Source organism: Ceratotherium simum, chromosome 34 (genome assembly GCF_057802395.1).
Source record: "Ceratotherium simum simum isolate JZ-2026a chromosome 34, ASM5780239v1, whole genome shotgun sequence".
Lineage (NCBI taxonomy): Eukaryota > Metazoa > Chordata > Mammalia > Perissodactyla > Rhinocerotidae > Ceratotherium > Ceratotherium simum.
In genome coordinates, this window is record NC_141933.1 from 8,268,854 (window position 1) to 8,294,646 (window position 25,793).

Below are 25,793 nucleotides of genomic sequence, written 5' to 3' on the forward strand. Positions count from 1 at the left end.
GGCCGGCGAGGTCCGGGTAGGGCGACGTCTGGGGCGGCGCGGGGATTTGGGCGGCCTGCCCCGCCCCCACGCGACGCCCCCCCTTGCCCCGCCCCGCCCAGGAGTTACTCTTCGGGGCCCGCCCCCCCACTTCCTGGCCGAGGGTTGGCCCCGCCCCCGCGCGCCTCCGCCCTCCCACCTTCACCTCCAGTCGCGTCTCCCATTGGCCGGCGTGCACCTGCCCGTCCGTCGGGGGGCGGGGCGGGGGGCGGGGCGCGGCGCCCAGGTGAGGGCGCGCGGGCGGCAGCCGAGGAAGGTGACAGCGGGGAGGGCGGGAGGGTGGGGGGAGGACGCGCGGACCGACCGACAGACGGACCGACGGCGGGCATGCGGGCGGCCTGGCTCTAGCCCGGGCGCGGGGCTCCGGCCGCGGCCATGGAGCAGCGGCTGCGCGCGCTGGAGGAGCTGGCGCGGGGCGAGGCCGGCGGCGGCCCGGGGCTCGACGGCCTCCTGGATCTGCTGCTGGGGCTGCACCACGAGCTCAGCAGCGCCCCCCTGCGGCGGGAGCGCAGCGTGGCGCAGTTCCTGAGCTGGGGTGAGTGGCCCGGGCGGGACCGAGGGGGGCGGCCCGAGGGACACCGCGCCGGGACCCTCTCCCCCCACGCTCCACCCCACAGACCCTCCCGCAGGGAGCCGCACCCCCACGGGTCGCCCGCACCCTGCAGACGCCCCGCCCTGGCCCTGACACGTGCTACCGGACCCCACGGGCCCTCTCAGTCACCTGCACACCTTACTCTCACTCAGATTCCTCCACACACTACTTCCCACTCGCAGAACCTGGCATGTGTGCACACCACACATCTCACACGGGCACACACACACTAGGTCCCAGGTATAGACCCAGACACATGTACACAACGCAGGCTCTACAGAGTCCCGTCCAGGATTGCTCCCTCCCACGTCACACCTCACGCCCGTGAGAACACACACTCTCACACACGCAGACCCCCGTGCCTGTCACCCACTGACACACATGGTGTCTCAGTCTCCCACCTACCACACGGACACACAGAGACACTCACACACAGCTCATGGAGAGACCCCAGGAGCCCCATACTTCACCCTGCAGACCACCCCCAACCATGGGCTGTTACACACTTGCCTACTTCTGCTCAGAGATCTGTAGGTATTGCACACTTGCTGCCCCCCCAACACACACACCTCCATCTCCCTGCAGACAAGACCACCCCAGCCTGGGCACAGGAACCAACCTCTCAGCCCCTTTGTCTGTGCAAGCCACCGGCCAGGCTTCCTAAGGGCTATTCTCAGCGCCCGGGAGGGGGCCTGGCTGGAGGTGGGTCTGCACCCCTTCCTGGTTGACTCATCTGAGTCACCGGGAGTGGCTGGCCCACGGTGACCCTGAACACAGCGTGGGCACCAGCGCCAGCCCCGGGGCTCCCTGGTCATGCCCGCCAGGCCATGGGGGGAGGGCATCGGGGCCTGGCCTGAGGGTGGGGTGAGGCGGGAGTCTGCCCAGTGGGTGACTCGAGTTCCTGGCGCCCCTTAGCTCTGGGCAGGCACAAGGCCAGGCCTGGTGTGGTTGGAGGCCTGTGAGACATGCCAGTGCGTTGGTCCCCAGCCCCAGCCCTTTCCTCCGGGGTGAGAGCAGTCAGAGGGCCCCTGGCTCTGCTGCCTGCCTGTCTCCCGGGGACTCCTGCACCATGTGTGTGTGTGTGTGTGTGTGTGTGTGTGTGTGTGTCTGACCGTGTTGTCATCACCCCTGTGACGCCCACACACACGTGTGTGTTTGCACACACAATTGCTTCTCTCTGCCTGCCTCTGGCACCTCTGCCTCGGACCACAGCGTGGGGGCCTGTCTGTTGACATCTCCCGAGGTGACACACGGGGCGGTGACTCACTCCTGCCCCAACCTGTCCCTGCTCCTGCCCTGAGCCCCCATCCCCTGCAGCAAGGTGAGAGGACGGGGCAGCCTGTCCCAGGGGCCTGCATCCTCCTGGCTGTGGGCTCCAGCTTTGGCCTGTCTGGTTGATGGGCAGCCTCCCTGGCCTCCATTCCCCCTCAGACGCCTGTGGCTGCTCCTCCCCAGCTGCACACACAGACCTGGGAGAGAGACAATTAATTTCTGTAATGAGGTTTCCACACCGCCCCTGCTGCGGGGGTTCTGCCTGATAAACCTGTGGGGCAGCTCTCTGTGCCGCCCACAGACCCGCCCAGCTGGTAGGCAGTTTACCTCCTGGCAGGGGGAAACTGAGGCAGGGAGCCAGACTGCAGCTTCCCCCACCCACTGCTGGTCACTCTTGCCTCCCTAACTTTCCAGTCTCTGTGGCTTCTCCAGGCCTGGGAAGGGCCTGGGAGTGGCTGGAGATGCCCCTCGTGGGAGTACGAGGGCCTGTGAGGAAGGAGGAGGCTCGTGGCCAGGTGAAGGCCGCATCCAGAGAGGGAGGCAGGGCTCAGAGTTGTCGGGCTGGTCAGGCCTGGAGGAGATCCTGAGTGCCCACACCCTCGGGTGCCAGCATCAGGTGCCAGCAAAAGGGCTTTCGGCCCTGTTTTTGAGTCTCCTGAGAACCTGGGCAGACCTACCTGTGCCTCCAGACTGACGAGGCCCCACACGGGGAGCACAGAGCCTGTCCCCAGAGCCCTGCAGAACCAGTGTCCTCCCTGTCCTCCGGGGCTGCCCCAGGCCTCACCCCTAGCCAGGTACCTCTGTGCCTATAGGGTCCCAGGCCCGGGGCCCACAGCTCCTCGATGGCAGAGAAGCCTCTCTGGGGACAAAGAATGTTGCCTGTCCAGTTTCCGGAGACAAGCCCGGCCTGGTCCTGTAGAGGGCCAAGACCTGTGAGCTGGGGGTGGGGATGGTATCCCCATCGTCCCCAGGGTGACCTGGCCAGCCAGGGTCAGCCCCCAGGCTGGGGAGGACTACAAGTTCCATGAGCCCCTGGGGCACAGGCCCCTGGGAGTCTGGGGACAGGGGTCCAGGGAGCCATGGATTTAGGGAGGTTTGGGGCCAGGTGGTCCGCAGAGCCAGGACCCCACCTTCCATGCTTATTGATCATGCTGAATGGGCCTCAGCACCTGTCAATCCAGAGGCCGCCCCTGGGGAGGCCATCCCAGGCCTGCCCTCCTGGGGGGTCACAGCTCCTGGCTTTCCCCAGGTGGGAGAGGGAGCTGGGGCCCTCCGCAGGTTCCCTGAGCCCCACTCTGTGTCCCCTCAGCCAGCCCCTTCGTCACGAAGGTGAAAGAGCTGCGGCTGCAGAGAGATGACTTTGAGATCTTGAAGGTGATCGGCCGAGGGGCCTTCGGGGAGGTGAGCAGACGGCCTGGGGAAGGTGGGAGGAGGTTGTTCGCACCCAGGCTGGCCTGATCCCGGTGCTCTCTGTGGCCTCAGGTCGCCGTGGTGAGGCAGAGGGACAGTGGGCAGATTTTTGCCATGAAGATGCTGCACAAATGGGAGATGCTGAAGAGGGCTGAGGTCAGTTTGGGGTCTAATGGGACTTTGGCACCCCACAAATGGGCAGGGAGAGGTATGCTGCCAGTGAGGCATATCCGGGAAGGGGCGAGCACGGCTGCTGAAGGCAGAGGATCCATTCCCAACAGCCACCGACCGCCCCCATCCCTTCTTCTGATAAGCCTTTCTTAGAAGCAAGCAGAGTTGTTCCCATTTTCCTTATGACGATACTGAGGCCCAGAGCCGTGAAGCACGGGCTTGGGCTCACATGGGCAACTTCAGTCCCAGCTCCTACTTCCTGAGTCTTCCTCCATTCCCTGTGCTGGCCAGGGTGCTTTCCTGGGCTCTGATCCCACCCCACCCCCCCTGCTTCCCAAACCTGCTGTAGACGGCCTGTTTCCGGGAGGAGCGGGATGTGCTGGTGAAGGGGGACAGCCGCTGGGTGACTGCTCTGCATTATGCCTTCCAAGACGAGGAGTATCTGGTGAGGACGCTCGGCAACGTTGGAGGGGGGTTGCCTGGGGACAAAGAAGAAGGCCCTTGGGGGCCAGAGGCACTGGGTCCAAGGAGAGAGAGATCCTCCTACTGAGACCAAGAGGTTTCCACCCCCCTCCAGCTCCTGGGCTGAGAGCCTCCCGCCTGAGCTCTGGCTGGGCGCTGGCCGCCCTGGAGCTGCTGGGAGACATAGCCCTGTCTTCCCAGAGCCCCACAGACCACTGGGAGGCTGGCGGGAGGCAGGGCCCTGGGGCAGGTGCCCCCAACCCTCGCCATCTGATTCTTGCCCCACCCCCACCCCCACCGCCATCCAGTACCTAGTGATGGACTACTATGCTGGTGGGGACCTCCTCACTCTGCTGAGCCGCTTCGAGGACCGCCTCCCGCCCGAGCTGGCCCAGTTCTACCTGGCTGAGATGGTACTGGCCATCCACTCGCTGCACCAGCTGGGCTACGTCCACAGGTGGGGCCCCCAAAGCCCCCGCTGCCCTGTCCAGCCCTCCTGACAGCTGTGGCGACATACATGGCCAGCCCTGTGCTGGGTGCTTTATATGCATGATGCCTTTGAATCCTCACACCAAAAACCTTATGCGATGGGGGCTGCTATGGCCCCGTCTGCAGATGAGGAAGTCAAGGCTTACTTAGCACGGATAAGCACCTGGCTCAAGGTGGATCAGCCAGTGGGTGGCCGAGCCGTGGTTTGCACTGGGAAAGTGTGACTCCTGCATCCGCCCCACCATAGCACGCTCTGCTGCCTCCAAGGCTCGTCTTTATGGGTCCCTTTCCCCAGTCTAACCACCTTCCTCCTTCTTGGGAGCCAGGAGGCCTGGCCACTAGCCTTGCCCCCTCCCACATGCATGCGCACACCCCGCTCGTGTGCGCTCACAGGAACACGTGTGAGCATATACACAATGGTGCGTGCACGTGCTCGTGTACACACACCCACGCATGTGCTTGAACGCACATCCACACACACAGGTCAAGCCCCTCGCTCTCTCTGCCCTCCCTCAGGGATGTCAAGCCGGACAATGTCCTGCTGGACATGAATGGACACATCCGCTTGGCTGACTTTGGCTCCTGCCTACGTCTCAACAACAGTGGCATGGTAAGGACCAGCCCCAGAGTGGGGGCAGGGGACACCTGGCCAGGAGAGCTCCCAGGGGAATGGGAGGCACCAGGCCTAGTGCAGGGGGCATCAGGCTCCCAGGGGAAGGAAGGGCTAGGCCCAGGCCCCAGGTGGGGGGTGCCAGGCCAGGCGAGCCCTAGGGAGTCGGGGTACTAGGGCCCTGGTGAGGGGCCAGCAGGCCCAGCCAAGCCCAAGTCTGTCCTTATGGTGTCATCAACACCACCACCCACAGGTGGATTCATCCGTGGCAGTCGGGACCCCAGACTACATCTCCCCTGAGATCCTGCAGGCCATGGAGGAGGGCAAGGGCCACTACGGCCCACAGTGCGACTGGTGGTCGCTGGGAGTCTGCGCTTACGAGCTGCTCTTCGGGGAGACGCCCTTCTACGCCGAATCCCTGGTGGAAACCTATGGCAAGATCATGAACCACGAGGTTGGCCGCCAGGCTCTGGGGTTCTAGGGGGGCAGCGGGACATCCGAGTCCCCGTGGTCGGTGATGCCTGCAGGTGGTGTGGGATCCCAGACACCCACTTGAACCCCTCCCCTGGGCCTGCAGGACCACCTGCAGTTCCCCCCGGATGTGCCCGACGTGCCAGCCAGTGCCCGAGACCTGATCCGCCAGCTGTTGTGCCACCAAGAGGAGCGGCTGGGCCGCGGAGGGCTGGACGACTTCCGGAACCACCCCTTCTTCGAAGGCGTAGACTGGGAGCGGCTGGCGACCAGCACTGCCCCCTACATCCCTGAGCTTCGCGGGCCCATGGACACCTCCAACTTCGACGTGGATGATGATACTCTCAACCACCCAGTGAGTGGCGGGTCCCAGTGCAGAGGAAAACCTTGACCCTTGCTGGCTGTGGAAACGCCCCAGAAGATCCCCAGAGCAGTTGCTGGGCTGGGGATGAGGCCTTCAGACCCCAGAGGCTCATGGGAGTTACAGATCACCTGGGCTGGTTGACCTGCACTGAGGTGGATTGTGCCAAGTGAAAGCCTTTTAACCTCAAGTGTCATTCTGTTAACCAGAAGTTGTTTAAGGAAGAAGACTCCCAGCAGCCCCTGGGAGGCCCTGACCTCAAGAATTCATGGGACTTGTGGTCCATTGGTGGGGGGCCATGTTACCCCCCTGGGTTTCCACCTGAGCAGGAGGAGGTGGGCACTCCTAATCCCAGGGGGTCTTGGCCTGGAGCTGCGCCTGTTGACTCTGGCTCTCTCTCCCCCTCTTTCTGCAGGGGACCTTGCTGCCACCCTCTCACGGGACCTTCTCGGGCCACCACCTGCCATTCGTGGGTTTCACCTACACCTCAGGCAGGTGAGTCTGGTCCTCACACACCTGGTGGGAAGCTAGGGGCTGCCTGGCCTGGAGGATGCTCGGAGTGTAGCCCATCAGGACCCTAGGAAAGTGGCTGAATGGCCCACCCATGTGATCAGTGCTCAGGAAGTGTGCTCTGCGCCTTCAGGAGGACACCCCCATGTCCTCAAGGTCCTGATGAAGCCAAGCCCATGGCCTCTCTGGGTCTTGCCCCAGCAGCTGCCCTCATAGTCCACAGCAGGCTGAGAGTGTACTGGACTCAGAGCCAGAGGCCTAGAGTTGGAAGGCCCTCTACCTACCGCTCCCAGCCTCACTTTGTGCCTCTGTAAAATGGGCAGGATGCTCTCCACCCAGTTCCATTTGTGGGGCTGGCATGAGACCACAGCGAGGTCCTGGAGAGGAAGTGCTCCGAGGTGTAAGCAAACGCAGCTGACCCACACTCATGGAGCACCCAGTGTGTGCCAGGCATGGGGCTGGCTGGGCCCATTTCAACAGCTCCTCCTGACAGTCTGGAAGGGGCTCTGTTATCGCCTCTATTTTCCTGTGAGGAAACTGAGTCTCAGATATGTTAAGTGACTGTTCAAGGCCACAAAGCTTATAAGGGCCAGGGCTGGGGCTGGAACCTGGGTCTGGGGGACCCTGGAGCCACTGCCCTGGGCTGCTGCCCGTGGGTCTCCCAAGGGCAGGGTCTGGTCTGATTGTTTCCTTCCCAGCACAGAGCCCGGGGCTGGTACAGAGTTGGCGAGTGGTGGGTGTTTCTGGGATGAATGATCGGACGCAGGAGGACGAAGAGGCTCTGAGGGGGTGGGGTGTCTGCCAACTCGTGTTGCCCTCCTTTCCCCAGTCCAGGCCCCGAGAGCAGCTCTGAGCAGGTGGCTGCCCTGGAGCAGAGGCTCCATTGTCTGGAGCAGGAGAAGACGGAGCTGAGCCGGAAGCTCCAAGGTACGGGGAAGCCAGCTGGGCCAGGGCGGGGTGGGTCTGACCCAGGGGTATTGCTGCAGGACTAACTACTCACCTGGGGGTGCCCCCCACCGCAGAGGCCCTGCAGATCCCCTCAGACCACCGGGAGCTGGAGCAGCTGCGGAAGGAAGTGCAGACTCTCCAGGACAGGCTGTCAGGTATCCCCTCACCCGGCCCCATCTCTTCCCCCCTCACCCTGGAGGCTGAGCTGCTTTCCCCGCACACCTGAGTCCACCCTGAGCTCCAGCCCTGCCCCTGCTCTGTACCTGCTCTGTGATCTTAGGGAAGTAGCTTAAACTCTCTGAGCCTGCATGTAGAAAATGGGCCAAGGAGACCCCCCTCCCAGGCTGTGGTGAGGGTTCCATGAGGGTTCCACTGCCCATGGAGTGCCCGGCTGAGGCTGGGGCAGTCAGTATGTGCAGGTCTCAGTGACAATTTCTGGCAGAGATGCTGAGGGACAGCAAGGCCCCCTTGTCTCGGGCAGATCATAGCCCAGGCCAGGACAGTGACCTACAGCAGGAGAGAGACCGGCTCCTCCAGGTGAGGGCCTGGGGAGGTGGGTGGGTGGCCCAGGGCTCCATGCTAAGGGGGTCCATGCCCTGACTCCAGGCCTGGTCTCCCTGCCCCACCCTGGCCCCCAGGAGCTCGCCGAGGCTCGGGCACAGCTGCAGACGCAGGAGCAGGAACTACGCAGAGCCCAGGGCTGGCAGGAGGAGCTGCTCCAGGGCCGGCAGGAGGCCCAGGACAGAGAGGCGGCCACAGCCAGCCAGGCCCAGGCCCTGAGCTCCCAGCTGGAGGAAGCCCGGGATGCCCGGAGGGAGGTGAGTGACGGGGTGGGTGGGGACAGCAGCAGGGCCCCCGTGACCCCCAGCATGGCTGGAGGTAGCCCAGGGAGCTCAGTTCCAGGTGCTGGGAACACCACGTGCCTTTGCACTCCCCGCTGACTGGCAGAGGCCCGAGCAACAGGACAACATTTAGGTGGGGTGGGCTGGGGGTTCACGGCCTCCATTCCTGCTGCGGCCGGCGGGGCCCAAGAGTCTGTAGCAAGGCGGGAAAGAGGATTGGGGTGGACAAGGTCATCACTGGCCGCCTCTACGCCCATCACAGCTGCAGGCCCAGGTGGCCACCCTGAGCCGGGAGGTGACTCGGCTCCAGAGAGAGCAGGAGCGAAGCCTGGAGAAGGAGCCATCCCAGGTCAAGGTAGCGAGGTCCTACCCCCTGCCCCGTAGCACCTGCCTCACCCTGACCCACTCAGGGCTTGCGGGGCCAGGCCTGTGTCCCATGGGTAGGGTGGGCCGTGGCTTCTCGGGCCCCTGCCCAGACCCTCTCCGTGTCCTCAAGACTGTCCACAGCACCTCTGAGACCAACGGCATGGGGTCGCCAGAGGGCGGGCCGCAGGAAGCCCAGCTGAGGAAGGAGGTGGCCGCGCTCCGTGTGCAGCTGGAGCAGGCCCGCAGCCACGGGTGAGCTGAGCAGCCGGGGGGGAGACAGGTCGCGGGTCCGAGCTGGGAGTCACCGGTCATCCTTCTCCTCCCCAGGCCGAGTGGGAAGGAGGAGGCCCTGTGCCGGCTGCAGGAGGAGAACCAGCGGCTGAGCCAGGAGCAGGAGCGGGTGAGCAGGGCAGATGAAGAGCAGGGCAGATAGACGGGCAGTGGGACAGACGCAGGGAGCTGGCGGGTTCCCAGGGCAGGCTGTCTCCCCAGCCGGCGGGCAAGCTGCAGCAGTGGACAAGGGTGGACACAGACGAGGCTCAGGGGTGCTGGGGCCCCTGGGGACTGACCCCACCTTCCCGCCTGGCCCCCAGCTGGTGGAAGAGCTGGAGCGGGAGCTGCAGAGCAAGCAGCAGCTGGAGGGCGAGCGGCGGGAGACGGAGAGCAACTGGGAGGCCCAGCTCGCCGACATCCTCAGCTGGTGGGTGCCGGGGGCTGGGGGCTGGGCCCAGGCGGGGCTGAGGGCCCGCTCGTGACCCTGAGCCCCTTCCCAATCAGGGTTAACGATGAGAAGGTCTCAAGGGGCTACCTGCAGGCCCTGGCCACCAAGCTGGCTGAGGAGCTGGAGTCCTTGCGGAATGTGGGCACCCAGACGCTCCCTACGCGGCCACTGGTGAGCCCTGGAGACACCCTGGGAGGAGGGGGTGCCAGCCTCACTCCGCAGGTGGGGACACTGAGCTCACGGAAGATCAGTGACTTGCCTAAGCTCACAGCGGATCAGTGGCAGAGCTGGGGCTTTGAGCCTGGCCAGGTGACGTGGGCAGCCGTGTGCTCTGGTGGGAGGGGCCTCTGAGGCAGCCAGGCCCAGGGGGCATCTTACGTGGGTGCCCCTCCGGCCACCAGGACCACCAGTGGAAGGCACGGCGGCTGCAGAAGATGGAGGCCTCGGCCAGGCTGGAGCTGCAGTTGGCGCTGGAGGCCGAGATCCGGGCCAAGCAGAGCCTGCAGGAGCGGCTGACGCAGGCCCAGGAGGCCCAGCTGCAGGCCGAGAGGTGAGACCAGGGGCGGGCGCTCCAAGGGGGCCCAGGACCCCTGCAGAGCCCCGTGGCGAGCTGTCACCTGGTTCTCCTCCAGCCGTCTGCAGGAGGCCGAGAAGCAGAACCAGAGCCTGAAGCAGGAGCTGGCTGCGCTTCGGGAGGAGCTGCGAGCCCGCGGGCCGGGAGGTGGGTGGCCGCCTGTGTGCCTGGCCTGGAGCACATGCCACATGCCCGACTCCAGCCTCGAGGTTACCAGGGGGGTCCCACAACAGCCTGCAAGGTGTGGAGACAAGAGTTTGTTGCAGACTCTGCTGCTTACCCCACCATGTGTTAGCCAGCACTTATTGAGCACTTACTATATGCCAGCCCCCCCACCCCACCAGCGTGCAGTCATTTCCCCATTTTACTGAGGTGGAAACTGAGGCCTCTGCTGGCCCTGGGTTCCTCAGGAACAGTGTCAGGGCTGGGCCAGGGTCCCCAACCCCAGTGACCCGTGCCCTCTGTTCGCAGACACCAAGCCCTCAAACTCCCTGATTCCCTTCCTGTCCTTCCGGAGCTCAGAGGTAAGAACCGGTGCAGGGGCGGGTCGGGGAGGAGTCCAGGAGAGAGGCACAGGGCCCTTGACTTTGCCTCCCATCCCCATCCCCAGAAGGATTCCGCCAAGGACCCTGGCATCTCAGGCGAGGCCCCGAGGCCGGGGGTGGAGCCGGAGCTGAGGCCAGAGGGCCGCCGTAGCCTGCGCCTGGGGGTGAGGACAGACGAGAGAGACCCGCAGCTGGGGGGCTGGGCCCCCCTGCCTGTGGCTTCTCACCTATTTGCTCGCCCTCCCCTGCAGGCTGTGTTCCCCAGAGCTCCTGCCACCACAGCCGCTGCAGACGGCCCTCCTGCAAAGGTCAGCGCCGGGAGGGGCGGAGCGGGCGGGGCACCAAGCTGTTCTGCCAGGTTTCCAGGGACCCGCTTGGGTCCCTCCCTGTGCGTCATGACTGGCAGACCACGCTGGGGTGGTGGTGGTGGCGGCGATGAGCCTGAGCACTACCACAGACTCGCTGGGGCAGAGTTCACACTGCCACCTGGCTCATTCCCTGGTCCCACCTGACACCCCAGGGTGGCTTTGGCGGGGAGCATGGGACCCCAGGAGGCCGTGGCCAGGCCTGGGGTAATGGGCATGTCCCCTCCCCAGCCCGGCTCTCACACGCTGCGCCCCCGGAGCTTCCCATCCCCCACCAAGTGTCTCCGCTGCACCTCGCTGATGCTGGGCCTGGGCCGCCAGGGCCTGGGCTGTGACGGTGAGACCCGCACCCCACCCGCGCACCCCCCCCCCCCCATGCCCAGCCACAGCCCCGAGGTGGAGGGAACAGAAGTGGCCCTGACCCGGAGGATCCCAGGCTGTTTCCCTCAGCCCAGGCCACTGGTGCCTCCCGGTCAACGTTCCCCCTGCTCTGTTTTTCCTTTCTCACTTGATGGGGAATAGGTGACAGCTCAGGGGCCACCACGGCCTGAGGGAGGCTGGGGCTGGGAATGCCCAGAGGCCCACCCAGCCTCACACCGCCCACCGTCTCCCGCTTTCCCCACAGCCTGCGGCTACTTCTGTCACTCAACTTGTGCCCCACAGGCCCCACCCTGCCCCGTGCCCCCTGAACTTCTCCACGTGGCCCTTGGAGTACACCCCGAAACGGGCACGGGCACCGCCTACGAGGGCTTCCTGTCGGTGAGCTGGCGCCGGGGAGGGGGTCGTGGGTGTGGGTGGGCTGAGAGCCCGGCAGGCCCTCCCATGCCTGCCTTCCCCCCAGGTGCCGCGACCCTCGGGCGTCCGGCGGGGCTGGCAGCGGGTGTTCGCTGCCCTCAGCGACTCACGCCTGCTGCTGTTCGACGCCCCAGACCCGAGGCTCAGCCCGGCCAGCGGGGCCCTCCTGCAGGCACTGGACCTGAGGTGGGTGCCGGGCGGTGGCACAGGGCAAGAGACGAGTGGGTCGGGGGGCAGCCAAGGGGAGTGAGACCTCTGACCTGCTCCCTGGACCTCCTAGGGACCCCCAGTTCTCGGCCACCCCTGTCCTGGCCTCTGATGTGATCCACGCCCAATCCAGGGACCTGCCACGCATCTTTAGGGTGAGTGTCTGGGGCGGGATGGGCTGGACCATTGTCTGCCTCCACGCTGGCCCCACTCCAGCTACTTTCTCCATCTCCATGACTGCCCCCTTCATCTGGCACCCTTTGCCCCCACATGGATGGCTACAATAGCCTCCATTCTGGCGCCGGCATCTACGCTCCATTCTGCGGCACAGTGAGCTTTCCATACGTGTGTCCTGCCTTGTTTAGGATCCTTCCGTGGCTCCCTGTCGCCCTCAGGCTGCTCCTGACTGTGGCCTGGAGGCCCCACTTTTCTGGCCCTGCAGGCCTCCCAGCCTCGCCCCTGGAGCTTCTCTCTGCTCTGACCACACCTTGCTTTCTCCAGTCCCCAAAGTACCCTGTGCCTGTGGACCCCTTCACATTCTCTTCCCTCTGCTTGGCCCCCTGCCTGGTTACTCCATTCGCCCCCAGACTCCAGCAGAAATCTCTCTTCCCCGGGAGGTGGTCTTGTACCGCTTAGCCTGGGTTAGGGGCCCTGGTCTGTGTTCCCACAATGCCCCGTCCTTCCCCCTCCACGCCCGGGGCCCAGGGCTCTGGGGTTGTCCTTGTGCTTGTCTGACCACCCGTCTGGATCATCACATGCCATAAGACAGCCCTAGCTCTGTGCCTGGCGCGCTCACGTCGGCGCTCATAGGCATCAACTGGTGGAGCAAGGAAGGGAGGAAGGATGGCAGGCTCTCGGCCCGCGGCCCTCCAGCCTGGGTCCCTGCCCACAGGTGACGGCGTCCCAGCTGACGGTGCCGCCTGCCACGTGCACCGTGCTGCTGCTGGCGGAGAGCGAGGGCGAGCGGGAGCGCTGGCTGCAGGTGCTGGGCGAGCTGCAGCGGCTGTTGCTGGACACGCGGCCGCGGCCCCGGCCTGTGTACACGCTCAAGGAGGCCTATGACAACGGGCTGCCGCTGCTGCCCCACACGCTCTGCGCCGCCATCATCGGTGAGCCTCACGCCAGGGGCGCCACCCTGGGCAGGCTTCGGGGAGGAGTCCGGGCCTGCAAGGCTGGTGCTGGCCCAGCCACAGTCACCAGGGCCGCTGTCACTGCCCAGTGCCTGCTGCCATGAGCTGTGGACTCTGCCTTGCACACGTGGCCTCGACCCTCCCCTGGGCAAGGCTAGGCGACAAGTGGCCTGGCTTCTGCCACTCCATTTCTCTGTGCCTCAGTTCCTGCTTTTTCTAAAAGAATCTCAAGTCGGTGAAAAGAGTAAAGGCTTTAGTAAGAGACAAGTGAGGGTTCCCCTCCTCGATCTCTTACCAGCATCCCCGTGGGGGAGCCTGGACACACCAGAGCCTCACACGGTCTTCTGTGGGGCTGCTGTGCTCAGCCAGGAGCCTGCTGCTCAGTGAGCGGGGCCTCCATAACGGACAGCTGGGGAAGGGCGAGGATGCTGTGCCCCTTGGCTTCCCTTGGCAGCTGGAGCCCTGAGCCAGCCCTGCCCTGGCGAGCTGGGACCTCTCCCTGCAGTCACTCCGGGCAGGTGCCCCACGTCCCCTGTGCCAGTTGGGAGCCAGGAGGATGAGGTCATTTACTGAGCGGGGATGGCTTTGAGCAAGGTCTCTGCTTAACCCCTGTACTGCTTCGTCTCTTCACAGCCTCACAGCAGCTCTGTGAGAAAGGTACCATTATTGTCCCCACTTTACATAAGGGGAAACCAAGGCTTCGAGAGGTGACGTGACTTACCCCAAATCCCACAGCTCAGGGTGGGGGGCCTCTCACCTTGCCCCCTGCCCCCACGGCCCTTCCCCGTTAGAGCCAGTCCAGACTCTGGGACACAAGGGTCCAGTGATGCAGGGACTGCGAGCTCGCCATCCCCATGTCCTCAGGAGAAACTGAGGCTCAGCAAGGACAGGCAGATTGCCCAGTCTCCCACTGCTGGACAGGCCCTCTGACCTCTGACCCTCACCCTCCCTCTCCCAGACCAGGAACGGCTTGCTCTGGGCACTGAGGAGGGGCTGTTTGTGATCCATCTGCACAGCAATGGTACGTGCCAGGCTCAGCCAAGGTGGGCGTGGGTCAGAGTCGGCCCCAGGGGACGGAGGAGGATGGGCACTGGGCTGCTCCTCCCCACCTGCTGGTGACACTCTCCTTCGCCCACACCACAGACATCTTCCAGGTGGGCGAGTGCCGGCGGGTGCAGCGGCTAGCCATGAGCCCCACTGCGGGCCTTCTGGTCGTGCTGTGTGGCCGTGGTCCCAGCGTGCGCCTCTTCGCCCTGGCCGAGCTGGAGAGCGCGGAGGCGGCGGGCGCCAAGATCCCCGAGTCTCGAGGCTGCCAGGTGCTGGCAGCCGGACGCATCCTGCAGGCCCGCACCCCCGTGCTCTGTGTAGCCGTCAAGCGCCAAGTGCTCTGCTACCAGCTGGGCCCAGGCCCAGGGCCCTGGCAGCGGCGCATCCGTGAGCTGCAGGCACCAGCACCTGTGCAGAGCCTCGGGCTGCTGGGTGACCGGCTGTGTGTGGGCGCGGCTGGTGCCTTCATGCTGTACCCGCTGCTCAACGAGGCTGCTCCCTTGGCACTGGGGGCCGGTCTGGTGTCTGAGGAGCTGCCACCATCCCGCGGGGGCCTGGGCGAGGCGCTGGGCGCCGTGGAACTCAGCCTTAGTGAGTTCCTGCTCCTCTTCACCACCGCCGGGGTCTACGTGGACAGCGCCGGCCGCAAGTCTCGCATCCACGAGCTGCTGTGGCCAGCAGTGCCCACGGGCTGGGGTAAGGCCTGTGGAGGGCCAGGCTGGGTGGGGCCAGACACCTGCAGGGTATCCCACAGGTCAGAGGAAGACACAGTCCTGCCCAAACTCCAGAGTGTGGCACTGGAGGCCAGTGTGTACCCTCCAGCCTGACCACACCCTGCCCTGCCCTCAGTGGCTTTCACACATCTTCCTCGCCCACACCTTACTCACCCTCTTCCCCTGCCTCAACTACTCTCATTTTCGTACATGGCAAACTCTTAACCAAGTCCAGCGCCAGTGTCAGCTGAGGGCCTGGAGTGGGCTGGCCCTCCACAAATGACCACCATGATTGCTGTCACTGTCATTACTGCTCTCATGCTCCCTGCCCTGCCCTCCCCCATCACTGGTCCTTTGGTCCTCGTTGCTCCCCACCCGCCCTTTGTTCAGACGTCTGCCCTGGCTCTTAGCACCTGCTTGCAGTGGCTGGTTTGCTACACTGGGGGCCTGTGGAATGGCCTGGGGCTGGTTTCTTCATCACATACAGCACCCAGCCAGGGCAAGCACACCCCAGGGCTGTAAATGTTTGGAGGAATGAATGAATGAATGAATGATAAACGGGGCAGTGAGGGAGTCCAGCACGTTCACAGGTAACTGGTGTGATGGAGGACAGGCTGAAAGACAGGGACAGAGCTCCCTTCGTGAGCAATGGCCCTTCTGGGGTGGGGCCTGTGGGTTGGGTGTAGCACAGACATTCAGCATGTAGGTGTTGAAGGGACCGCCCGGGGCCAATTCCCAGCTCTCTCACCACCGGGTGACCTTGGCCATTACTTAGCTCTGGGGTTTCCGTACCCTCATCTGTAACTTAGGGGTGATAAGGCTACCTGCCCAGAGTTGTTGGAGAACTAAAGGAGAAAAAATATGCAAAGTGGTTAGAACTATGCCTGGCATGGCACATAGTGAGCCCTCCTGATTGTTATCTCTGATCTGTTATGGAGGTTGGGTGGGGCAACCAGCAGAGTCTTCAGAAGAAGGACCTTTGGTGTGTGCGTGGAAGTTACTGTGCACAGGCTGTTCCCTGTGGTACAGAGGAGCAAACAAGCCCAGAGAGGTGCCTGACTTGCCCGGGGCTGCACAGCAGTTTCCCACCCTGCAGGTTACGCAGCCCCCTACCTGACAGTGTTCAGTGAGAACTCCATCGACGTGTTTGACGTCAGGAAGGCAGAATGGGTCCAGACGGTGCCACTCAAGAAGGTGAGGGGCTGCCCAGAGCCCTGGGGCTGGCCTGGACTGGGGTAGGGTAGGGTAGTATGGTGTGACCTCTGTGTCTGCTGCCTCAGGTGCGACCCCTGAACCCAGAGGGCTCCCTGTTCCTCTATGGCACCGAGAAGGTCCGCCTGACCTACCTCAGGAACCGGCTGGCAGGTGAGGGAGTGTGTGTGCGTGTGTATATATGTATGTGCGTGCGCTGGCCTGTGCACACTCGTGGGTGTGTGACCCCGAGCACCAGCTGACTCGGGCCCTGGGGTCTTGGGATCATTGCCCAGCTCTCTGCTTCTCGCACAGAGAAGGACGAGTTCGACATCCCCGACCTCACTGACAACAGCCGGCGCCAGCTGTTCCGCACCAAGAGCAAGCGCCGCTTCTCCTTTCGCGTGTCGGAGGAGCAGCGGCAGCAGCAGCGCAGGTGCGCGTGCGCGAGGCGGCAGCTGGGCGGGGCCTCCTAGCCTTGGGGGCGGGGCCTCCTAGCCTTGGGGGCGGGGCGAGGCACTGGCCAGCCCCCCGGGGCGCGTCAGCCTCGGGAAAGGACGGGAGAGGTGTCACCTTCGCCGCCCCACTTCCTACACCCCCTCCGCCCGCAGGGAGATGCTGAAGGACCCTTTTGTGCGCTCCAAGCTCATCTCATCGCCCACCAACTTCAACCACCTGGTGCACGTAGGCCCTACTGACGGGAGGCCCAGCGCCAGGGACCTGCCCCGGGTGAGTCCCCTGGAGCCAATCACGAGCCTCCCTGGAGAGGCTGAGCCAATCACAGGCCTCTGCTTACCTGGGACCCGGGACCTCAGCACATCCAGGCTGGGGCCAAGTGCGGTTCGTTTGCTCTGGTCCGCTGTGCTGCCCAGTGCCAGCCCCTCCTCACTGTCCCCCGACAGGCCCCGGAAGAGAAGGGCCGAGGGGCCCGCAGCTCCGGCCCGCAGCGGCCGCACAGCTTCTCGGAGGCCTCGCGGCGCCCAGCCTCTGTGGGCAGCGACGACCTCGCCGGAGACGCGGACCCCCGTAAGGACAGCCCCACAGGCTCCAGTCCCCGCACGTCCCTCTCCCAAGTTTCCCCCCACTTTGGACCCTACAAATCTGACCTTGGATTTTTGTGCCCTTCCTCACCCTGCTCCTCGAGTAGTGAAGAGGAAGCCTTGGACATCTCTGTCCAGCGAGTCCGTGTCCTGCCCCCAGGGATCTCTGAGCCCCGCAGCCTCCCTGCTACAGGTGAGCCAGTGGGGGCTTTTCCCTCCCGCATTCAAAGACAGGCAGTTCTGTTCTGTGCTAGGCCCTTCTCTGGGACCTGAGACCAGAGAACAAGCTGAGCCCATCCCTGCCCTGGCTCCTAAGAGATGCGCACTCTTACCTGTCTCACCCCACTGTGGGTTGGCCTGGGTGGGAATCTTCACTCTGATTGTCTCAGCAGTGTGGCCACGGGCGAGGTGCCCAGCCTCCCTGAGCTTGTCTCGCCTGTAAAGTGAGGCTATCATCGTGAGTCCCGTACGGGGTGATGATACATCAGCACAGTGCCTGGCCCCATGGGGACACCACCACCGAAGGGGAGCTCTTGGGATTCTTAACAGAGGCCCAGCCTGGAGGCAGGGGGTCAGAGGGGGAAGCAATGCATTCTGGGGACTGGGGAAGACCTGAGAGGAGCTGGGAAGACTCCCACTCACCCTCCAGCCACACATCCAACTGCCAAGTGTCCAACTGCCATGTCCACTCCAGCCACACCAGGCCACTCAGAGCCCTGGACTCGCCATGTGCTTTCACATGTCAGGCTCTTGCGCCTGCTGGCCCCCCTGCTTTGAATGTCCTTTCCTGTCCTCAACCTGATTAACGCCCAGGCCACCCTCAAGGCTGCACCAGTATCACCTTCTCTGAAGGCCACCTGGCTGCCTGGTCAGGAGGTCACTGCCCCCCTGGGGCTTGCGCCTCCTTTGGTGCCCTTCTCCCTCCACCCACTCCTTGTCAATCCTGCTGTGCTGTGGTTTTTGTCTGGCTGCCTCTCCTCCCTCCCAAGGGGGCTCCTTGATGGTGGGCGTCAAGTTTGTCTTCTGCCCAGAGTACAGCATGTTCGTTGATTGAATGAGGAATGGAGTGAATGAACAAAGGGACTTTGATTCAGGCTCCAGGGTTAAGTAGGAGTTCCCCAGGTTTTTCTCACGTATCCCCACCCCCGTCTCACATCTGGCCTTTTCCAAGGGCCATGCTGCAGCAGGTGCTGGGTCCTGGGGAAGCCTCTGGGGGGCGCTGGCCTGGTGAAGCAAGACTGTAGCCTTCTTCTTTCCACCCTGACTTCCCTCTCTTTCCGCTCCAGGTCTCAGAACGGCCCCGGAGCCTCCCCCCAGCCCCTGAATCAGAGAGTTCCCCTTGACACCCTCTGGCAGGGCCCACCCCAATCCCAGGACCAGGAGACGTGAGGGAGCAAAGAGCTTGAGGAATACCATACTCCGGCTGGCCCGGGATGTGTGAAATTCGGACTCAGGGAGAGCCTCAGCTGGGCAGCGACTGGGGGGCCGGCCTGGGTTCTCAGGACCCGGGGGGCCTGACTTCCAGCCCCAATCTGTGCCAGCCACTGGGAATAGAATGGCCCCCTTCTACCCTGGGGGCCCTGCTGTCCAAGGGTGATTGTGCCAAAGCTCTCATTTCCAATGCTGAGCCCCAAGAGGCTTGTAAGCAAGAGTCGGGATGAGGGACGGAGAAGGGCCAGGTCCCTGGGAGCAGTCTGGGGCCTTGGCTGCGGACTGCTAGCCCCCAGGTGAGGCCAGGCTGGGGCATATCCCAGTCTCTGCTCAGGGTCAGGGTGGGAAAGACAGGCTCTGATCCAGAGGCAAGGAGGATGGAGAAGGAGAGGGAAGGATGTAGGTGAAGGAGGTGAGAGAGGCAAGGGCAGAGGGAAGTAGAGGAGGAGGTGATAGTGTTGGCGGAGGTGAGGGCCATCAGAGGAGGAGAGACGGATACAGGGGGAGCGGTGGAGAAGAGGAGAGACAGGTGACGGAGAGGAGAGGGGTGGAGGGGAGAGGGAGCTGGAAGGAGAACACACACCCACGGGTCCTTTGTAGGGAGGAGCTTGGGGGGAACAGAGAGAGTCTCCATGAACCACCTGACATTGTCATCTAATCCGCCCAGGGGGAGATAATTCCTAGACAGGGATGGGATGTGGAGGGTATTTATAAGGGCTACTTGGTGGGAGACAGGCACCCGATGGGGGCCGCTGGAGGGTCTCCAGGCACACTCTGGCACTTCCAGAAAAGGGGGTCCTTTTTCTTAAAGCTTCAACCAACTGTGTATTAGGGGATCATAGGGGGCATTTTATTATTGATCACAGTCATTATTATTGTTATTATATTACTATTTTTATTAAACTTCCCTCTACTGACGAGTGGGGGGCAAAATAAGTATTTATCTTCTCAAATGCCATATTCCCGGGAGGGATTGACCCTGACGCTCTGTGAAGCAGTAAGAAACCAATAAAGACAACTTTGTAAGTTGCTGGCCTCCCTGCCTGGATCTGTCTTCCTGGGGTTCAGAAAATGGGGGGATCAGAGATTGAGGGAGGAGGGAAGGAATCAAGAACAGACAGCTAAAGACCAGGTTGTCTTCCCTGTGTTTTCAGGAATCAGAAGACACATTCCAATGGGGGTAAATTCATAGAGAATTTCATAGCAAAGGGATGGTTTACAAAAGTGTGGGCAGCGTTAGGGGAACCCACCGTGGAATACCGGTGCCCCCGAACCCTGGCAGCCATGGGGAGCTGTTACCACCCCTGGGCCGGCCGGGCAGGAAGAGGCAGTGGTGTTACCTGACAGGAGCTGTGGCTCTCAGTAGAACTTGGCCATGGCCGAGCAGGAAGGCAGCCCAGGAAATAAATTCCTCCACCCACTCTATTCCCTCCCATCTCCTGCCTCCTTTAGTCCAAACCCAAGCAGCAGCCAGAGGACCCTAGAGCTCCATTACTGCAGGTCACAGAGGGCAGCCTGGGGGGCACAGAGCTGGTGGAGAAGGGAGGAAGTGAACCTGGAGGGCACATCCTGCTGCCCCACCCAGGTGAGGCTGCCGGGAGGGTGAGGGGTCTCACTGGTTCTTAGCTTGGGTGTCTGTGACTGGGCAGGACCCAGGCCTTGAGGCTGAGCTGGATGAGGAAGGAGGGTAAGGCCTGTGCCCCGGGGTCAGGGCAGGCCTAGGGGGCTGATGGCTATGCCCTGAGACTCATGGCAGGCCCTAAGACTAGGGGAAGTACCAAGGGGCCTGGGTATCACGTCTGGTTGGGCATGGGGGTTGGAGGGTGCCCATGGAATTCCAGGGCCTGGTTAGGAGCCCAGCCTTGAGAATCAGACAACCTGGATTCTAGTGCAGCTGTGCAGTCACAGGCAAGTGATCTCACCTCTCTAAGGCTCAGTTTCCCCTTCTGTAAGTGGGATCAGAAAACCCATCTCATGGGAGGTTCTGGTGAGACTTTGGTGAGATAATGAATGTAAAATGCCTTTGGCCCACTCAGAATGTTTGCTTTGCCTATTGAGATGCAGAAGCCCACAGAGAGTGCCCAGGATGCTGAGGCCTCCTGCAAGCTAAGGCCTCCAGCCATCCTCACCAAAATGGAGAAATGGCCACTTCCCCAGCAATTAAATTACCCAAAAGATTCACATTTTTACATTTTTTAAGAATTCATTTTTCTCTCCACGTTTTATGTCGACAAATTTCAAACCTACAGAAAGATGGAAAGAATATGAACTCTTCACCTAGGTTCACCAGTTGCTAACATTGGCTGCTTTTGCTTTACCTGCATATCTATGTATAGCTACATATATATAGCATGTATTTTGCTACCATTTGAAAGTAAGTTGCAGGGTCCGCCCCGTGGCTTAGCGGTTAAGTGCGCGCGCTCCACTGCTGGCGGCTCGGGTTCGGATCCCGGGCGCGCACCGACCCACCGCTTCTCTGGCCATGCTGAGGCCACGTCCCACATACAGCAACTAGAAGGATGTGCAACTATGACATACAGCTATCTACTGGGGCTTTGGGGAAAAAAAGGAGGAGGATTGGCAATAGATGTTAGCTCAGAGCCGGTCTTCCTCAGCAAAAAGAGGAGGATTAGCATGGATGTTAGCTCAGGGCTGATCTTCCTCACAAAAAAAAAAAAAAAAAGAAAGTTGCAGACATCTTGAACTTTGCACCTAAATACCTCACAGTCTGCTCCTTAAGAATAAGGAGCCACTAGGGGCCAGCTTGGTGGCGTAGCAGTTAAGTTTGCACGTGGGTTCAGATCCCGGGCGCGGACCGATGCACCACTTGTCAAGCCACGCTGTGGCAGCGTCCCATATAAAGTAGAGGAAGATGGGCACAGATGTTAGCCCAGGGCCAATCTTCCTCAGCAAAAAGAGGCGGATTGGCAACAGATGTTAGCTCAGGGCTAATCTTCCTCACAAAAACATAAATAAAAAATAAGGAGCCACCAGAAACCACTGTTATTGTCTCAACAGATTTAACATTGATACAACAATATTATCTAATATACAATCTGTTATGGGTTGAATTGTGACCCTTTAAAATTCATATGTTGAAATCCTACCCCAAATATCTCAGTATGTGACCTTATTTGGAAATAGAGTCATTGCAGATGTAACTGGTTAAGTGAGGTCATTAGGGTGGGCCCCTGATCCAATATGACCAATGTCCTTTAAAAAAGAGGAAATTTGGGCTCAGCCCAGTGGCGTAGTAGTTAAGTTTGCCTGCTCCGCTTTGGCGGCCCGGGTTCCCCGGGTTTGGATCCCGGGCATGGACCCATGCACTGCTCCTCAAGCCGTGCTGTGGTGGTGTGTCCCAGATGGGCGCGAATGTTAGCTCAGGGCTAATCTTCCTCACAAAAAAAAAAAAAAAAAAAAGGAAATTGGGACACAGGAGAATGAAGACAGAAATCAGGTTGATGCTTCTACAAGCCAAGGAACACCATAGATTGCCAGCAAACCACCAGAAGCTGGAGAGAGGCCTGGAACAGATTCTCCCTTACAGCGCTCAGAAGGAACTAACTCTGCCAACACCTTGATCTCAGACTTCCAGCCTCCAGAACTGCGAGACAATACATTTCCGTTGTTTAAGCCACTTATGTTGTAGCACAATTGTGTCAAAAATTTTCTTTATAGCATTTTTGAAAAACTGAGGACTCAATGCCAGATCACATATTGTATTCAGTTGTCATGTCTCTTGAGTCTCCTTTAATCTGGAACAACTCTCTCTGCCCCCCCTTTTTTTTTGGTCTTTTATGATATTAACATTTTTGAAGGGTCCAGGCCAGTTTTTTTGTAGAATGACCTGCAATTTGCATTTGTCTGACTGTTTCCTCATTAAATTCAGATTTAACTTTTTTGTCAAGAATATTACATAGCTGATGCTATTTTAAATTAATTACAATAATACACAAATTTTCTTTGTAAAACAATTAGAGGCTGAATTCCCCTTTGATCCCCTCCGCTCCCCCCATAAGTTCAGTTTACGTTAATGTGCTCCATACATATATGTTGGTGGACCACCCTCCCCCGGCCTCCTTGCCTCCATCAGCAGATTCAAGTTGGAGCCTCAAGAGCCTTGGCACCCTTGGTGGGAACCTCTGCCCTCTGTGTCCTCACACTCACAGCTACCACCCCCCCACGCCCACCCCCCCACCTCGAGACCATGGGAACTGATTCTACCCTTTCTCCCTGTTGGGGAGGTTCTGGCCATCCCCTTTTCTGACCCATCTCCACCCTGGGCTCCTGATAGCTGTCCACTGTGCCTCTCGAGTTGAAGGTGCATCTTTAGCAAAACCCCCCGTGTTCTCACCCCCTTCTGCAGTCCTTAACCCTCCTGCTCTAGCAGAAACCTTGCCCTCCCTGAGGTCACCACTGCTCCCCACTCTTGTCCCACAGACTTTCCCCACCCCTCCTGCCACTGGGCCTGGAGGTGGGGCAGGCGTCCTCCTCGATCCTCATCGCCACTTATAGACACCCTCCTCTCTCCTCCTTTCAAACATTCAGGTTTGAACTCAAGTTATCAGCTTATACCACCCACTTTGTTTCTGACATCACCCAGCCCCTGGATCGCTCATTTCTTGATAACTCTAGCTCCTGGCTTGCTGTCACCCTCTCCATCCTACTCCTGTTTTAATTCTTTTTTTTTTTTTTTTAACTCTTATTTATTTATTTATTTTCCCCCCAAAGCCCCAGTAGATAGTTGTATGTCATAGCTGCACATCCCTCCAGCTGCCGCATGTGGGATGTGGTCCCAGCATGGCCGGAGAAGCGGTGCGTCGGTGCACGCCCGGGATCCAAACCCGGGCCGCCAGCAGCGGAGCACACGCACTCAACCGCCAAGCCACGGGGCCGGCCCTCCTGTTTTAATTCTTAGAGACTTCGATATACATGTGGATGATCCAAGTGCCAGGCCTCTCAGTTCCTTGGACCCCTCTGCCTCCATCATCTTGTCCTCCCTCCTCCCCCAGCCACCCACTCCCATAGCCATACTGGAGAGCCGTACCATCCTATATGGGAGCCACTGGTCACATGTGGCTCCTGAGTACTTGAAATGCGACCAGTCTGAATTGAGATGTGCTGTGAGTATAAACGATACACCAGATTTCAAAGACTTAATGTCAATCATTATAATCACTCCTCCGCATGAATGTATTTATTTATTTAGCAAATACTTGCTGAACACCAATTATGTGCCAGACACAGGAGGCACATAATGTGCTAGGCACAGGAGATGCATCAATGAACAAAATAGACGCATTCCCTGTCCTCGTGGAGCTTATATTTTGGCAGTAGGAGACAAACAATAAACAAAGAAGTAAATTATGTTATATGCTGGAATAGTGGTTCTCAACCACGGGCAATTTTGCCCCCTAGGGGACATTTGGCAATGTCTGGTGACATTTCTAGTTGTCACAGGGGGAGGGGTGCTACTGGCATCTAACTGGTAGAAGCCAGGGATGCTGCCACATACCCTACAGTGCATAGACAGCCCCCACAACAAAGAATTATCCAGCCCCAAATGTCAATAGTGCCTATGTTGAGAAACTGTGTTCTAGAAGGTGTTAATGCTTTAGAGCGAAAAAAAAAAGTGGGGGAGTGGGGTGGAGGGATGTGGGTTGGAGAGTGTGATTTTAAGTAGGCTGGTAGGTCTGGGTCAGCCTCATTGAGAAGGTGACATTTGAGCAAAGGTGTGAGGGAGGGAGGGAGGGAGACCAACTGGGCTTCCTATTTCATTGAGAAAATTAAAATACCCAAGTATGCCCGTGTACTCTGCCTTCTCTCTGATTATTGTGGGTAAACTGTTCACGCTCCTAACAAAGTCCAAACCTGTCCCTTGGGAACTCCCATTCCCTCCCCCATCCAAGGCCATCAGTCCTGCAGTTCTTTCTTATTAAACAACAGCAACAACACACCTGCTTTGACCCTCTTCCTTCTCCAGCTGCCATCTTGTTTCTCTCCTTCCCTTTGCTGCAGAGCTCCTGGAAAGAGTTGTGTATTATCACTGTCTCCAATTTCTTTCCTCTCATTTTTCTTGAGCCCAAGAACTTTGAGCTTTGGCTCCCAAACTGCCCTTAATGTGGTCACTAGGGATTCCCACAGTTACATCCAGTCAGTCGTTGGCGCTCAGCTTGCTGACCTCCGAGCAGCATCTGACACTATCGATTGTGCCCCTGCCTTGGTGCGCAGTCTTCTGCACCAGATGCTCAACTGGTTTTCCTCCCATCTCTTTGAGACTCCTTTGCTGGTTCCTCCTGGTCTCCCAACATCTACAGGAAGGAGTACCCCAGCACTCAGTCCTTGGTAATCTTATCCCCTATACCCTTCACCCAGCTTCCCCTAATATTAACATCTTACGCAACCATGATACATTTATCAAACCTAATTGATGAAAACTACGAAGAAAGCTACAGACTTTATTTGCATTCACAAGTAGGGCTCCCAGGTGCCCAAGACTTGACTGGATTGGCTTTATTTATTTTTTATTTTTTTTAAGATTGTATTTATTTATTTATTTTCCCCCCAAAGCCCCAGTAGATAGTTGTATGTCATAGCTGCACATCCTTCTAATTGCTGTATGTGGGACACGGCCTCAACATGGCCGGAGAAGCGGTGCGTCGGTGCGCGCCCGGGATCCGAACCCCGGCCGCCAGCAGCGGAGCGCACGCACTTACCTGCTAAGCCATGGGGCCGGCCCTGGATTGGCTTTAAAACTGGAAGTCCCATACCTCTGAAGTCCCCTCAGTCCTGGGCAAACTGGTTGGCCACTCTATTCACTGGTTTTCTACTAATGTCCTTTTTCTGTTCCAGGACTCAATTCAGAACACCACACTGCATTTAGTTGTCTTGTCTCCTTAGTCTTTTTTTTTTTTTTTTAATTTTTTTTTTAAAGATTTTTTTTATTTATTTATTTTCCCCCAAAGCCCCAGTAGATTGTTGTATGTCATAGTTGCACATCCTTCTAGTTGCTGTATGTGGGACGCGGCCTCAGCATGGCCGGAGAAGCGGTGCGTCGGTGCACACCCGGGATCCGAACCCAGGCCGCCAGCAGCGGAGCACGCACACTTAACCGCTAAGCCACAGGGCCGGCCCTCCTTAGTCTCTTCTAATCTGCAACAGTTTCTCGCTCTTGTTTTTCATGACCTTGATACATTCGAGGAGTACTGGGCAGGGGTATTGTACTAGTCAGAATGTCCCTCGTTTGGGTTTGCAGATGTTTTCTCATGATCCAACTAAGCTTATAGATTTTGGGGAAAAAACCCACAGAGGTGAAGTAGGGCAGATTTGATCTGTTTTATTCACTGCTATATATCCAGTGCCTAGGACTGAGCACCTGGCCCATGGTAGGCAGCAAAAATCTGTTCCTTGAATGAATAAAGGAATGAATGAATGAGTCTGTAGACATTATTTAGTATTGTTTAGAAGTTTTAAAATATTGTTAATATAAAT

The 25,793-nt window shown here is 59.9% G+C and overlaps 1 protein-coding gene across 13 annotated transcripts; it reads left to right on the plus strand.

Moving 5' to 3' along the window:
* Nucleotides 1-374: 374 nt before the first annotated feature.
* Nucleotides 375-19,331, plus strand: CDC42BPG (CDC42 binding protein kinase gamma). Of its 13 annotated transcripts, none has more exons than XM_087422689.1 (38): nucleotides 377-574; nucleotides 3,213-3,304; nucleotides 3,386-3,469; nucleotides 3,834-3,929; nucleotides 4,255-4,403; nucleotides 4,952-5,045; nucleotides 5,299-5,499; nucleotides 5,623-5,871; nucleotides 6,293-6,372; nucleotides 7,217-7,314; nucleotides 7,410-7,490; nucleotides 7,778-7,872; nucleotides 7,974-8,153; nucleotides 8,440-8,532; nucleotides 8,674-8,795; nucleotides 8,871-8,943; nucleotides 9,137-9,243; nucleotides 9,321-9,573; nucleotides 9,666-9,814; nucleotides 9,897-9,985; nucleotides 10,310-10,362; nucleotides 10,449-10,547; nucleotides 10,635-10,691; nucleotides 10,980-11,085; nucleotides 11,374-11,507; nucleotides 11,590-11,729; nucleotides 11,824-11,905; nucleotides 12,643-12,859; nucleotides 13,514-13,537; nucleotides 13,839-13,901; nucleotides 14,024-14,623; nucleotides 15,722-15,834; nucleotides 15,921-16,005; nucleotides 16,147-16,267; nucleotides 16,443-16,560; nucleotides 16,734-16,857; nucleotides 16,979-17,064; nucleotides 18,158-19,331. In XM_087422689.1, exons 1-38 carry the CDS (start codon nucleotides 415-417, stop codon nucleotides 18,212-18,214), a joined length of 4,824 nt encoding a protein of 1,607 aa, XP_087278815.1. In that variant the 5' UTR covers nucleotides 377-414; the 3' UTR covers nucleotides 18,215-19,331. The 13 variants fall into 13 exon arrangements, with proteins under 13 accessions (XP_087278807.1, XP_087278812.1, XP_087278811.1 ...); XM_014792975.2 differs by having other exon boundaries at nucleotides 15,737-15,834; XM_087422691.1 differs by having other exon boundaries at nucleotides 9,321-9,435; nucleotides 15,737-15,834.
* The last annotated feature ends 6,462 nt before the right edge of the window (nucleotides 19,332-25,793 follow it).

Coding starts and splice junctions, on each gene's coding strand:
- CDC42BPG (XM_087422680.1), top strand. CDS start 415: ATGGAGCAGCGGCTGCGCGCGCTGGAGGAGCTGGCGCGGGGCGAGGCC. Junction 5,046..5,298: donor GTCTCAACAACAGTGGCATG/GTAAGGACCAGC, acceptor CACCACCCACAG/GTGGATTCATCCGTGGCAGT. Junction 9,244..9,320: donor CTCGCCGACATCCTCAGCTG/GTGGGTGCCGGG, acceptor CTTCCCAATCAG/GGTTAACGATGAGAAGGTCT.